General features: G+C 43.6%; 2 protein-coding genes across 3 annotated transcripts in view; one reads left to right on the top strand and one right to left on the bottom strand.

The window, feature by feature from the left end:
- The window catches only part of NT5DC1 (5'-nucleotidase domain containing 1), a 122283-nt gene extending 107416 nt beyond the window's left edge, over window positions 1–14867 (bottom strand). For both annotated transcript variants that reach the window (XM_068551199.1, XM_068551198.1), the window contains exons 1-4: window positions 14611–14867; window positions 8884–8975; window positions 7394–7465; window positions 5120–5226 (exon numbers count right to left, since the gene is read on the bottom strand). In XM_068551199.1, coding sequence (XP_068407300.1) covers window positions 5120–5226; window positions 7394–7465; window positions 8884–8975; window positions 14611–14703 — 364 coding nt within the window. In that variant the 5' untranslated portion in view covers window positions 14704–14867. The remainder of the gene's footprint in view (window positions 1–5119; window positions 5227–7393; window positions 7466–8883; window positions 8976–14610) is intronic.
- A 9-nt stretch (window positions 14868–14876) lies between these two features.
- FRK (fyn related Src family tyrosine kinase) overlaps window positions 14877–15809 on the top strand; it is a 121437-nt gene continuing 120504 nt past the window's right edge. The window contains exon 1 of the mRNA XM_068551197.1: window positions 14877–15161. Coding sequence (XP_068407298.1) covers window positions 15154–15161 — 8 coding nt within the window. The 5' untranslated portion in view covers window positions 14877–15153. The remainder of the gene's footprint in view (window positions 15162–15809) is intronic.

The raw sequence follows: 15809 nt of genomic DNA on the forward strand, positions 1-15809 counted from the left end.
CCACTACAGCCTATCATCACTTTTCAAAGAAGGTTTCAGCTACAAGGCTACTACAAGAAAGTGAAAACAGGATATCCATAGTTAAGCACTTTATTAAAAAATATTTATTTTTTTAAATGTGAAAATTAGACCATATCCCAAATATGAAATAGATTATGAAAAAGTCACAATTTAAATTATCAAGGTCACTGAATTTCAAAACCATCAACCTAACACTGGAATACCATGAAGTGCTCCACACAATAGTGCCTTTGCAAATCTGTGCTCTGGTCCCCTAGAGTTCCGCATTCAATCTTCATACAATTTCAGGCAAACTTCAGTACAGTGTTAAGAACAGCCAGGGTGAAGAGAAGAACAAAAAAAATCAGATCACGTGAGGACACAGTGTGCTTATCTTAGAGAAACTCGGAAGCACAGGACTGGCACACTCTAGGGTCTCTGCAAGGAGAGGGATTTGATTTATCCTGTTTGGCCCTAGGGTAGAATTAAACTTGAGCCCTTCCTTGGCACCGATGTCATTTTTGACTCTGCTGTCCCTGGGCAGACACTTTTGAGGACCCATGTCACATCCCCTTGGTCCGTGGCTGACCCCAGCCACAGCTGTGCTAAATAGCAGCATCCTACCTCAAGCTCACCTGTGCCATTCCCTTTCTCTGAGCACCTCTGGAGCCCACATGGCAAGCCTCTCAATCAACAGGGTCAGGAGCCAGTGAATGAATGCCCCAGCCTCCTGTCCCCTGGATTGACAACTCTGAGAGGTGTTCTCTGCACTTCTCCTCAGAAGCCCCAGTGGAATTCAGCTCCTGCTGTTCTTTCCTTCCACGTCACACCCTCACAACTATCTCACTCCCGCATACTGGGATCAGGAGCGACCACTCTGCTCCGAGGGGGAACGTAACCTCAGAGTCCTCTAGAGAACCCTTGGTGCAAGGAGGAATCCAACAGAACCAATACATGGAGTCAGATTTCAGTTTAATGTAAGAAAGTACTTTTCAAATGGTCATAATTACTCTTGTGCAGAGTATTGGTAACTGCCTGATTCTGAGTCCCCACTCCTCCCATTTGTAAGCTGTGTATGAGGTTATGCAACACAGCTGCCTTGTTTCTTAGTGTCCACTAAGCACAATGTCCAGCATATTGTAGGCACTCAATAAATGTTTGTTGAATGAATGAATGATCTAAAAATAGAGTGGATTACTGTCAACCCTTGAACAACATGGGTTTGAGCTGCGTGAGTCCACTTATACATGTAATTTTTTCAATAGTAAATACTATAGCAGTGCATGATCTGTGATCTGCAGTTGGTTGAATCCACAGATGTAGAGCCTCAGATAGGGAGGAACCCCAGGTAGGGAGGGCGACCATAAAGTTATACTCAGATTTTTGACTTCACGAGGGTAAGTGTCTCCAACCCCTGAGTTGTTCAAGAGTCAACTATATTTTGGAATGAAGAAGTGTCACGGGTAAATTAGGAGAAAACTCTCTGCAAGGGCCAGATGTCTATCCCTTTAAATGCTATTTAATGCCCCTCACGTCTTCATGTCAAATTATTAAGGATATATAAGGAATAAAGTCAAAGTTCTGTTAATTCACAAAATGGTTGCATAGGTTTGTATGTCCTTTCCCTCAGTTAAAAATATTCTGGTTAGCATAGTCTTCCTGTTTTCTACTCTTTCACAGCTGAAATTGTTGTGGGAACATCTCAGACTCATTTTCATTCCTAAGAAAGGTTAAGATGTCTTTGTCAGCGTGTGGAAAAGCAGGAATTTGGAGGAAAGGGAGAAGCTATTCTGTGTATGCTTCTGCCCACACTGCTATGCTATGAGACCACACAACACTCCAGGGCTGCAGGGACCAGGACAGTGGGCACAGGTTCTCAAGGCTCACTAACCTGAACTGTATCTAATTTCTTGGCCTGTGACACCAGAGTGACCTGCCTGAACCAGACAGCTAGTTGTCTTGGGCACTGTGGGAGCAGGAGGTGTGTCATTGTTGTACTCTTGCTTTTCCTGTCCCCTTTTTCTCCTTTTGTGGGCATTAATAGATGAAATTCAGTTTATGAGTTGAAACATGGATTATGAGCCTTGGTTGAGCTAATCAACCAAGCTAATCAAATAGCTCAGGGGTTGGATGAGAAGGACTCATTGACTTCCACCCTCAAGGCAAGGGGCTGATGTCACTCGACTATCAAAAATGGGCTAGATGACCAACGCGTGGACATAACAGGGTTTGTGCAGCTGTGACATGTTAACAGTGCCAGGCTGCTCTCAATGCCTCTCCCAACATCAAGCTCAGAGACTGTGCTCATGAAAGCTTTGGCCCTCCACCTCCTTACAGGGCAGACAGCTCACTGGGAATGAGGTGATTACTGAGTTTAGTTCAAGAGAACAAGCCTCTGAATCAAGATCGAGTCCTATGATCATTAAGCTTTACCCACAGAAAAACTGTTCCACCAAAACCCACTGCCAACACCTCAGCCTTGCAAACCTGTGTACTCTTAGTGATGATGGAACAAAGGCATATGAATGACTGAGGGGAAGAGAACAATTCACGATAGTGTAAGTCCCCACTTCTCCTGCAGACAAGTGATATCATCTCCATTTAACGATAAAGAAAGGGATGCTAAGAATGGCTTAGTAATTGACCAGATCACTTTATCCAGCAAGTAACAGAGTTACTACGATCCAGGACTGTCTGGCTCCAAGCCCCTTGTGATTTCCACTAGACCAAGCTGTTTCTGCATAATCTACCAGTATGGGAAGAAAAAGATCAAAAGGACTTGCTCTCTGGAAATTGGCTGGTAAGAAAAACCATACTCATGCCAGGGCAACCACGTGAAAAGTGCTTATCAAATAACTTGTCAATAAAATGTTTGTGTCCATCAATGCTTCAAATTCCCTAAGCGTACTGGTAGGGATTTGTACTTTACAACTTTCTACTTAACTCTGAACACGAATATACTCATTGTAGAAGGAAGTAGCCCATAAAGAATCAACTGGAGTTCCTGAAAATAAAGGCCTTATTTGGCAGTATTTTAAACCCACATATCCGTAGAGCAACTGTATTTCTAAAAACTTACCCTGGATATATTTACAAAAGTGCAAAATATACATGTATGAAAACGTCACTGCAGGCTTGTTTGTAAGGGTCAAACACCACTCGCAACATAAATGTCCAACGTGAGGACACTGATGAAATAAATCATGATATAGGCACTGGATGGCAGAGCATGCCTGCATTGAAAAGAATGAAGTACATCTGTGTTTGTGCTATTGTGACGGAATCTCCAAGATGTAAATGAAAAAAAGCAAAGTACAGAAAAAGTATGATCCTTTTTGTATACTTAAAAAAATAAGCTTCGGGGAAAGGGGATTGTGGGGGACAGGGGTGGGAAATAACTACTCTTCATTTTATTTCTTTCTATAATATTTACATCTCCTGATCATATGCTCCCATTACTTTTTTTAGTGTAAACAAAGTTTAACTGGAATCATAGGCCATTTTTTCCTTCTTTTATGTCTCTACATTGAAAAAAAATGTGTTATGTTTCAAAGGCATTAGCTTTCTCTTACTATTTTGCAGAAACAGTAGGCTTCTATTATGTGTCACAACCCCATCCCTGGGCACCTGGAGTGGAAACACTTCCCTAACCAGCCCAATTAGGAGTAAATAAACTCCAAGACCATCCTCTGAGCGAGCGCTCCTGGGTAAATTACGCACCACAAGGAAGCTTAGGATTCTAGGAGGCAGTGCTCTCCAGCGGGCAGAGCAGTGGGTAAACAGGCGTGTCGTGTTGGGTGAATGCTTTCTTTTGTAGCTGGGAAATACTTTACTTCTTTAAAATACTCCCGATTTCTGAATGGATGTCAGAATAAAACACTTAGCTGGGTGCCAACCTTTTCTGGGAGAAGGGAAGAGTTTATAGTTAACCCATGAACAATGGCGGGGGGGGAGGTTCGTGGCTCTGACCTCCACGCCATCCAAAATCTGAGTATAATTTATAGTTAGCCCTCCTTACCCGCAATTCCGCACCCACGGATTCAATGAACTGTGGATCGTGTAGCACTACAGTATTTACCATGGAAAAAAAATCCGTGTATAAGTGGATCTGAGCAATTCAAACCCATGTTGTTCACGTGTATTTACAACTGCCTACATCTGGACAGACAACAGGCGTTCCCTATCACTTGAGTAAAAAGGAAATCCATCCATTTAACTTCCTAGCTATTCTGAGTTGAGATGTGTGAAAGCATTCTATACCTAACCCCAAGGTGAAACATCAGTTTTTCCTATCAACTTATTTTATCAAGATAACGCACATTTCCTGACATTTTCATCTCACTACAAAAAAACAAAAAAAACCCCAAAAGATAGCAAATGTAACAAACAAAAACACAACAGTAATAAGGAATAACTCCAACTGTTTTCCGGTTACTACATTTTCTAAATGAAAATAGGCGCATTTCAAAACTGTAGTGTAGGAGAAAATGGCAAAAAAAAAAAAATAGAACAAATGAAAAACTAACAATCAGGACTTTTAATAAGGTCCATCTGTTTATAATAATGTTTTAATGATTCTTTACTAATTTATGCACATCTGTGTTTATAAATAATTTTCGAAAAATCTTTTGTTTACTCACAGTGAAGCTCTTTAAAGAGAGTTGGAAAAATGTGTAAAATCACTTGAAATAAAGGGGAAAAAAAAACAAAGGCAGAAGGTACTAGAAATGGCAGTAAAGAAAAGAATTCTAGAAAACAGGAGAGATGAGTAATGTGGGGAGTAGTGGGGGACAGAGAAACAAAAGTAAGGATTGTGCATGTAACAAATTGATAAAAATACAGAACAAGGAATGTATTATTCCTTGTTCTTTACTCCAGAACAAGTGCAAGTAGAAAGGTGAATCAACAGAACGTTAAATAAAACAGAACCAACTGCCAAAGAGAAAATCAGACACGTGGGAAAAAAATACATCCTATTCCTATGAAACCATAGCAGGTCCTTCGTGGGTCCCGCCCAGCAGGGTGCAAGGAGGGTCTTCTTTGTGTCCTGACGTCACAGGCTCAGGGTCCAAAACAACAGGGGAGGGAATGGCAGTGCGGCCCCACACGTGACCCATACCTGACCGGCAGGCCATTCCCGAGTCTGGCATGAAGTGCTTCCACTCCTTCCTGCCGTACTCCTCTGCCAGCAGCTCTGGAGCCAGCATCTTTGTGCCGTGGCTTGCCCTGGTTTGGGGAGATGAGGCACGTGACTCATCAGTGGTTCTCCTGAACACCCCCTCCTGCAGCCTTGTTATTGTTAATTCACCCTAATACTATGAAAGGTTTTTTACAAAAAAGGTTTTCAACTGGATGACTTCCCCATTTACGATCCTATAAGGCATTTCTCTTGACAGCTCTTATTCTTCTCCATTTCACCCATCAACCAGCAAAGTGGTTGCAGCTCACTCTGAGGTCAACGCTATGGTAGTTGCCCTGGACCAATACTAGAAACCACAATTTCTCTGGGAGAAATATGACGACTTCTTGCCTAAGAAGTTGTCAATTAACTATGCAGATAAGATTAGCCTGACTGGAACAATGAGGAAACAAGGGCAGGGACTGGGTGGGAAGCTGGTCTGGCAGCAGGAGAGAAAGGGCAGCAGTCAGAGCACGAGCTGGTCAGGCCTGCAGGAGCAGGGAGGCGCCTGGCACCCAGGGCCGGCGGCTGTGAGCACAGGGGACTTACGAAGATGAAGACGGGGTAGTAACATGCCACTCAAGGACACCACATAGCTAAAAACACAATGGGAAACAGCAAGACGAATGTGGCAAAACTTGGAACAGGAAGACAAGAAAGTAGCTATTTTTTGTACTCGAAATACTGCTTTTGCATCCGTTGGGCTTGGTTAAGAGAATCTTACCCTGTAGAGAAACAGTTGATATTTTATGTTGTTTACTTTGAGAAATCATAATGCTAGGGAGTATTATTAGTCTTCTCTTGGTGTTATATTGTGGTGGCAAAGCAAAATGAAGGAAAAGGAAATGAAATAAGAAGGGCAAATGGAGGAAAATCATAATCGGGATCCTATTTATAAAGAGGTTAATATGTACATAAAAGCTATATGTAAGGGTGGAGGAACCTTGAGCAAGAAATACGATCAGAAAAGGAATCTACTATATTGTTTGGAGGCAGGCATCAAGGACATAACCTTGTAAATTCAGGAGAAGCTGCAGGTTGGCCAGAACTTGCATGGAGACGGTCAGACCTTGGGAAAAGGGTGTTGTAAGTGGGGACCAACAACAGACAGACATAACAATAAAAGAAAGAAGCGAAACTGTGGAATGTTTTCTATTCTTTTAACCGTGATTGAAGACAGCCAACTATACTGTAAGAATCTGAAAGTGGCATTTAAGGTCATGGTCAAAGCTGCACTGTGTGTGTGTGGTGTACACACACAAATCAATACACACACCCTATCTCTAGTTGCCTGAGAAAAAACCTGCAAATGAATTATAAAATAATCAGAAGTGGAACCACACCTGGCTGGCTGGCCTACACCTTAGGGGACAGTCTGGGGTACAGTGTGAGTCTGAACTGTGCAAAAAGAATGATGTACCCAAAGGGAGAGTATGTACAAGGGGTAACCTGTGCTGAGCATCCTCTTCGTGAACTCTGACCATGTCAGCATAAATAGTAAATCGTACAGCTGCACGGCCACGTTAACTGCCTGTACTGTCAGTACTGGGGGAAAAGTAGATGCTCACTCCTTGGTACCCTCTGTAAGACTAAGGGCAGGGATGGCAGCTGCTTCTCAACTGCTCGCCCTACTCGAAGTGTTGGACTCACCCTAAGAGGAGGGAAGGAAAGGGAGTCAGCACTAAGTTTGGGAGGGGGGAGATACTTATGAAGGTTGGAACAATCTAGAAACACTTCCAGAAGGAGCTGAGACACACCATGGGCCCTGCGTGATGGGGGTGAATTTAGAGAAATGGCGGAAGAAAGAGCGGTGTGCCTAGACCACCAATCCCCACCCAACATCCATTCTCTCCTTCTTTCTTAATAAAGACAGCTTCAATTTTACTCCAGGTTAGCACAATATAATTCCCAGGCTCTTTTGCAGTATGGGTGGTCAAAGAGATAAAGCAAGTTATTAACATTCTACTGTATTTCCTGAAAATATTTCTGATGAGCTAAATTTAAAGAATTAGACCTTTCAATCTAATGCTTCCAGATTTATATTTAAATGGCTCAAACGAATCACACAAAGACATGCAGGCACATAGATAATCTGCCATCTGATTGACTAAAGTAATAATCTTCTTTAACCCATACCTTAACTATCAAATGCTATACGGTAATAAAATGTCCTGGAAAGAGTAAAGTTTTGACTTCACAACTAAATTTTATTACCTGAGCACGGTGCCATTATCTGCAAGTTTAATGAAGTTCCCGTCTTCCAGATCCAATGCCAAGCCCTTGCAACTGAAACAGAAAATTCTGATTACCAGTCAATTCACATAGTTACCTAACCCAAGAAATAAAAATTTATATTTTCAAAAAATCACAGTGCTAAAAAAGGACTCTCCCACCCAAGTGAATGATATGTTAATCAAACAAGTAAGACTATCAATTCTAAAATTAAATATCATCCTCAGAGCAAGTACATAAGGAAAACTGTTATGTGGGCAAACCAAGGACAGCATATTCAGTGTCTAAAATCTTTGAGCTTTTAAAAAGAGGAATAAAAATACTCACAGAGAACAAAAAATGAACACCATTGTATGCCTCTGTTAAAATGTACAAATGCTTTCCATTAAATAAAACACACACACAAACACACATTTGTATTCTACAAGTTAAGATCTTAGCCAGAATCTTTTCTACGTACTCTTTAGAATCTGCCTCAATTTAGGTTGGGTTATAAGAACTAGCCCTCTGGACTAGGCATATTATTGAAAACCACTAAAACAAAGTCAAATACTAAGTTTTAGGTTCTTCACTGTAAAAGACTTATGGGATTTGGGAAGAAAAATGGGTACAGATTCATTATCGTGAGTAATAAAAGCAAGAAGGTAAAACGGCCACCAAATACCAAGAGAATTATAAAGAAAACGACAGGGTACTTTAGAAGCATTATTTAGTTTGGTCCACAGTAAAATTTCCAGAGTCGGCTGTTTCATACAGTAAAATATTTGTTTCTTCGTTTGCTAAAAGGGATAAATCAAAAAGGACTAACCAAACATTGGAAGAATGTATAACAGATGAACTCTGTTGTTCTAGAATTATTTCTGTATGTATTTTTCATGTGTTTCAGGACTACTATTATTTTTCAACCGAACAATTTAAAGTGGTTTAATAGGACTTTTGTTTGTTTTATTGTTTAAATGAGGAAGAAGGACAAAGGAAGCCTTGCAAAGTTGAGACTCCTAAGCCAGGAAGGGAGTTTAAGTCAGAGTCTCAGGCATAAGGGTATCTACCCAATTACAGAAAAACAAATGTCCCAATTCAGACACTTATTCAAAATATGATGATTTCCTCTTTTCTTACAGTTCTATATTTGAAGGGCAATAAAAGAAAATTTTTTAATAAAAGATGTAAATTTTAGACAGTTCTTAATAACCTCTCAAACTCTTAATAACGACAGATTAAACCATGTAAAAATACTCAAATTAGTCACATATGCTCTTAGCTTGTTTTCATACTTAATTAAACAAGTCTTAACTTAAAAGTAGAAAGGACTTTAATTCATCAAACATAAAACTTTTTAGTACATAAGGCATTTTGTCCTTTGACTCAATTTCACATTTCACTTTCTGCTTCCGTAGAAGAGAAGCATTAAAATTTTATCCACAATAATTAAAAATCAGAGGGAATGTGCTGACCTTAAAAAAGCTGCTTACCAGAAATCCCAATCCTCTGGAGTCACAGTGAGCAATTCCTTGTCGTACCCTTTCTCCTTGACCAGGAACTGAGCAAAGCTATTATAAATGAGCTGTTAATAAAAAGAAGGAAAAAAGATTAAATGTAAAATTCACTATTCATTCTTAGCTTCACAGACCTGAAAACCTAATGGAATCAGTCATAAGACAGGTGGGAGGGAATCTGTAGTATCTGTAATTGTGAAGCTCTGCAGGTTAACACTCCGTCCCAAGCAATTTACCCACTCCTGAGAGCCCCAGGTAGCTGCTGTGTCTTTTTTATACCATCAGTATACAATTATACCACCAAGGACAATTATTAATCTTACTCCCAAAGCCTAATGGGTTGGAGATCATTAAGACTTGACGAAGCTTTGTAAACTGATTTAACAGATCACCAGAGGATAAACATAATGACCACTCTATCATCACATCCATCCTCCATCCACCCTTGCTAGAAAGGCCCCATGGCGGCTGATAATGCTAACGCATATACTGGGCCCCACAAAACGGAGGCCGCCCCACTGGCCCAGCTCTGGTCACAAATCTAAACCTAAGACAGTGTGCGCTTACAGAAAACCCCTGTCACGGAGACCTAACATACACCAATCACAATCCTCCACATCAGCTTTAAGCTCGCTTACCTCACCCTAGAAAACAGGACCTGCAGTGCCTATCAGGAAATCCCCGACCTCCTAGCCAATCGTGCCCTATTTCTGTGGTGCCTCTTCTAACACTCTATAAAACACGGTCTTGCCCAAAATCCCTGGGGAAGAGTGCTCCACTGCTTGTGGGGCACTGCACTCTCCCAATCTGTGGATTATCTTCTCCAAAGGAAGGACAACAAACTCATTACTACCTTGTTTTAGTTTTGTCATCTGACACAGGGGAGTCTCAAAGAGAAATACACATAGGGACCAGGCAGGTACTCTAAAGAAGGAATCATGGTGCCTCCATCAGACAAAGTGAGTATCTTCTTTTCCCCACCATAAGAAAAGCTAAGGAAAGAGGAAGAAGGAAGCCTCTGGAAGCAAGCACAAAGATAAATGCTCTGCAGATGGCTGACACATCTTTTCATTCTCAGCAACAACAAAATGCCGGGTTTTTTGAGACTGAGGAGTGTCCAAGGAGACACACTGAGCAACCCCATCCTTCTTCTGGAGATGTTAACCCATGACAGGTTTTGATAGCACTGGAATGGCACAAGGGGGAAGCGAGAGTAGATACAGCAAGAAGAGGAGGAGGAGGAGGAGAAGGCCTCCCTGGGGTGGCGATGTACACACTGACACCTGCGAGATGGAGCAGTCAGCTGGGTGAGTCCAGCGGGGAGAGGGCAATCCAAGTCCAGGGGGCACACAGCTGAAGTTGGGGACTGGGGTTTCGAGTGTTAGGAGATGAGTGTGGAGAAAGCAAAAGGCTCCTTGTCAAACAGAGCTGTCCTCTGTCGTAAAGTTAATGAAAATGGCTACACATGTACCCCCATACAATGCAATGTGACCCTGATTCAGGTCAGTTGTCCACAGAGCTACATTAAGTCAACACTATGCATCCACAGTTCTCAACCCTGGTGGTAGTCAGAACCACAGTTGATGGTTCTTAAAGCCACCCAGAAATTCCAAGCCTACAGGATAGGGTCGGGCCCCGACAAAATTCCTGAAACCCCGAGATGACTGAAAATCAATGACTTCTACGTTATATGAATTTTCATTCAAACATAAAATGTACTGAGTCACTCTGAGGTACAAAGTACTATGGACAACAAAAAATACACATCATGATCCTGCCTGCAAGGAACCAGTGCCCTGGGATTAAGAGATGTAAATCCCATGTTAATGAAAATCCTCAGATGCTTAGAGCAGTGCATGGCATACAAGTAAATTCAATTTAAGTACTGCTATTATTATCAGTCGGGCGCTGGTTAAAAAAAAAAAAAAAGGTCCTGACTTGTAGCATTTGCTCATTTCCATGGTATAGTTACCCCCACCATGGCCAGTTTCAAGCTACCAGTGGTTACTGCACACCATCAGACTTGCCTCTGGTCAAAGTATTTATTCAACCTTGGACAACTGGAGGGTCTCATCCCTTGGCAATACTGATTAACGTATGGGCATGTGATTCCAATGAGGTCAGATTCCTTCCCAAGAGAAAGGGCCCTTTCTAGTAGGGATGCCAACAGAGGCCTCCAGAGCTGTGTTCCTTACCTCTCCAAGGAGATGGTTCTGTAATAGGAGAGAATGGGGTCAATGTGTAAAGAGGAGCAGAGAACAGAGGTGCTGAGAAAAGCAGGGAATCTGTGCCTTTGAAAGCCCTCTTCTAGTCCCAAGGCCTTGGTCCTTGAAGCTCTTCCTCAAATTATGTTGAGTCACCACAGAAGCCTTCATGGCACAGGGCCTCCACCACCCCCACCCCCTTGCTCTCCCAGCCTTAACTGCCACTTACTTTCTCAACAGCCTCACCTGACTAATAATCACACACAATCCACAGCGGGTGCAAACTGGTGCCCTGTGGGTCCTACGCAGACCACAAATTATATTTGGTTCCCACTGAAGGCTGCCAGATAAAATATGAAACACCCAGCTCAATTTGATTTTCGGCTAAACAACAAATAATTTTATAGTATGAGCTTATCCCATGAAATATCTGGAACACCCATATACTAAAAATGTTTTTTTTATTTGAAATTCAAATTGAACCGGGTGTCCTGTATTTTTCTTTGCTACATCTGGCAACCCTATTATCCTGCTGTGTTTGAAAATGAGCTGGCGTTTAAAAATTGAAAGACTTCTCATACAAGCTTAGATTTCTAATTTGTCTTGAGAGAATTAGACCTGACAAGACTGAGCCTCTACGCCCCACGGCAAATGCTGGCAGGAGCTGAGCACAGCTGCGCCTGAGGAGGGGGCGTGGGCGCACTCTCCCAGCCGCACGTTTAAGTTAACTGCCTGGGTCCAGACGCTCCTGAGTCAGCAACTCCAGGACAGCACAGGTGTCATCATTTCTACGATGCTTTTCCCGAGCCCCTCCGGCGAGGCGACGCACCCAGTTTCACGTTTGCACGACACTCTGCACTTCACTAAATGCCTATGACACAGATATGAGAGGCACGCGCAGTGATCCATGATGCAGCGCCACTGCCATCTCCGGCATCTTCTCCTGCAACGCCCCACCTTCTGCTTGACACCCAGCAGATCCAGGCGCTGTTTCGCACCTTTAGGTCCTTGCCCTGGCCGTATTTCCTCTGCTGGAAATGCTCCTCTCTGCTTCCTGACCTGCCACTTGTAACTCCTGTGCTGGGACCCAAGCCTCACTCACTCCAAGGACTCTCCTCTGGGATTTGCAGCACACATAAAGCCTGGTGGGAGGTAGCAGAGACCTGCCAGCTGGACCACCTTGCTGGGTGACCCTGGATAAGCTATTTATCCTTTCTGTGACTCAGTGTCCTCATCTCTAAATGATGATAATAACATCTAACATGGTTGTAAGGATCAAACCAGTTTATACAGCAGAATGCTTATTAGAATAGTGGCTGTTAGTGCTATTTTCAGTTACTAAAATACCTATTATTTATGCAATTGTTCCACAATTATTTATTGAATCCCGTACGTGCACGTAGTCAGCTTGGCACACAGAACACACAATAAACTGTCACAGATACTGATGTCAAGGGGTCATGGCTCTAGGATCTAGGGAAAGATTCCAACAAGTAAACAGGAAAATTTAATGCAGTGTGTAAGTACTGTGAGAAATTAAGGTTTTTATGGAAAACTGCAGATGGGATAGGGACAGAAAAGTAAACTTTAGGGGCCTGGGCTACTTAAGATGAGACCTGCCAGCTGAGGAGTTTGTGTGATGCAGGGAGGAGGGCCCCAGGCACAGGTAACAAACAGCCAGCAGCAAGGACCAGGCAATGCTGCCCTCAGTACAGGGGACCGGAACTAACCTTTCAACATCTTTACCCATTACAAGGCCACCTGAAGACCTGTGTTATCTCTGTATCCCTAACTCTATTATGGTGCTCAGCACATTGTTGGTACTTAATAAAAGATTTCTGAACCAAACAGGATACAAAATGCACTAGGTTAATGTTTTCAACCTTTAAATATCACTTATATTCGAGGCTTATAGTAAAGAACTCTTGTCTTTTAAGGATCCTGTATTCTTAAATTTTATGCTCACACATGCACAAAATTGGCTCTAATGACAATGGTTTTAACAATATTTCCTCCAAATGAAGGTGACTAGGGAGGAAATGCAAGAAAATGTTAATCAGGAAAAGATTTGAAAGGCAAAGGGAAGGAAAATATGAGTCAAAGACCTAGAGGAACCAGTGGCCAAGGATCGAGAAGTCTCCTCAGCTCTCAACATGACTAAGGAAACACCTGTACAGCAGGAAAGCAGGAAAGTATAATAGAAGGAACAGTACACTTCTTTTTTTCCACCATCTGTACATAGAGAACATGAGTAATTCAGACACTGTTTTGACCTTTGAGGGGTACCTGAACTGCTGATTGGAGCACTGACCTCACCATACTGAGGAGCAGCCCTGGCTGATGCCAGCACCAGCGGCCAGGAGCTCTATTCGTAAGTGGTCAGGCTGGGGAATGATATGGGTGGTGACTATAAAAGCAAACACTTGTATGTGTCAACACAGCTCTAAGCATTACACATCCTTTACCCTTTTAATCCTTTCAACAACCTTTCCAGGCAAATCCAATTATTAGCCCCATTTTACAGACAGGGAAACTGAGAATAGACACGGGTTAAGTTAACTTGCCCGAGGTCATAGAGCTAGGAACAGAGGAGCTGGTGCCCTCTGTCTGCAGTCTGGCTGCAGAGTCCTCGCTTTGACTACCATAACCAGCTTATTTCGCTTGGATACTTATATATTTGACTAAAAAAAAAAAAAAAAAGTTAATTTTTCAAAATTACTTTCCTTGTGAAACCAAAGGAATGGAGGAGGGAGAACAATTCACTTCAGGGTACGGGTGTGGAATCATACACACCCCACTTCCCCCTCCCTCCCTAAGTGCAGTGAGGACCCAGGTTGTTGTCAGGATTAGACCTTACTCAAGGTGCATGGAGCACGCAACAGGTGAGCAAAATTTATTTCCTTCTCTTGGCAAAAGGCAAAATTAGGGCTAACATGTTAATGGCTTTTCGGTTAGTCTTCCAATACACCACACAATTTCTCCTGGACTGCAGTGTTTAAAAACTGACAGGCGGTCTCATGGACGTGCAAAAGAAAAACGCAGCCAAAGAAAATACAAGTCGTTAACCAGGTGGCTGTATCGGCGCTCTGCTGGTGGCCAGAACGATTTACTGAGAAGTTCCAAAGCCGGAGATATGCAAAGGACACCCCGAGTTCCCCTAGCCCCGCCCTTCCTCTGCCCCAGGAACCGTTTCCCTAGCCCAATCTTGCACGACTTGTCCCTCCTTCGCCCCTTTTCTTCCCCACCCATCTCTCAAACTTGGCTAAGGGCTGGGCTAAATAAGCCGGTACCCACAGCACGGGCGGGGATGGGGGGGATGCACACTTCCTTCCGCCCCGCCTCGCCGTGGGAGGCCGAGTTCTGCGCTAAGGCGCGGCGGCTGCAGGGCCCCGCCGACGCTCGCCGCCGACGCTCGCCGCCGCCTAAGCCGGGAGGAAACTCGAGCCCCAGCCGCCATGGAGGCTGCAAGCCGTGCGACCCGGCAGCCCGCGCCACTCACCCGGGCGCTCTCAGGCAGGTTGTAGCGACACAGAGTGTGGTCCAGGTCGAAGCCGACCACGTCGCAGGCGGCCAGGGAGAAGTGCTGAGCCATAGTTGCGCGCGGAGCACCAACGAGCGCCTAGACCCCGAGAGGCGGCGAAGAGCGCGCGGGCAGGACGCTGCGGGACTACAGGGCAGGACGCGGCGGGGCGGGGCGGGGCTGCGGCCGCCCCCTGGACGCCGCACCGCTGCCCCTCGCGCTTCCCGCGCCCGCCAGCCCCGCCCCCTGCCGCGCTTCTGCCCGCCCCTCGCAGCCGACCTTCCCCGCGCCCCGACTGGCCGGTTCGCCGCCCGGCTTTCCGCTGACACTCCCAGGCCGGCTCCTGCCTCACTGTCACCACCCTGACCCCCGCCCCGAAGTCCCGAAGGCGGGATGTGACCAGGAGCGGAGCCGCTGCTGCAGGAATTGGAGGCGGCACTAAGCCCCTGTTGGCGCATAGCCTTCGCCGCAGAATTAACCGGGCCTCCCCGTGGTTTTCAAGGCGCCAGGGAAACCAAGCGAATGTCAAGGTACACCTGACCCTTTACTCTTGTGTGCGAACTAATGTAAGATTATGGAGAAAATTTTATCTACTAATATTCCCCTGACCCAATTAGCCTATAATTTGGAAGGTTTTTTTTGCCCATGAGATCTCTAACTATGGATTCAATCAAAAACTTTATATTCTTTAGTAAATTCCTAAGTGTATTTGTAAGTAGAATGGGAGACCTTTCAACATTTCACCCCCTGGAGCGCGTTAGAAAATAAATTTATTAGAAATCGTGAAGGACCATTTTGCAAAATGGCAATGATTAAGGAAACCAATATTGGTTGTTATTTGATTATCCTATTTTTTATTGTAATGCATTTTTTCTATGAAAGGATATTAGAAACTTCATAGAACATACTACAGAAGAGAGAACTTTATGCAAACAGAAGGGTTTAAAGTTTATAGAACACAATAATTTGAGTGACAGCGTTCTCAATTCTCTCAAGGACTGTTTATAGCTAGTATCATTTTAGATGGATGAAGGGCTAGGACTTTGAGACCTTTAAAATAATTTAAAAGAGAAAATACAAATTATTTAAAAGAGAAAATACAAGTCATTTACAAGACGAAAATACAAACATTGACGTTAAAAAGAGAAAATATAAATGTATTATCTTTGTACTGCTTC

Source organism: Eschrichtius robustus, chromosome 9 (assembly GCF_028021215.1).
Source record: "Eschrichtius robustus isolate mEscRob2 chromosome 9, mEscRob2.pri, whole genome shotgun sequence".
Taxonomy (NCBI): Eukaryota; Metazoa; Chordata; class Mammalia; order Artiodactyla; family Eschrichtiidae; genus Eschrichtius; species Eschrichtius robustus.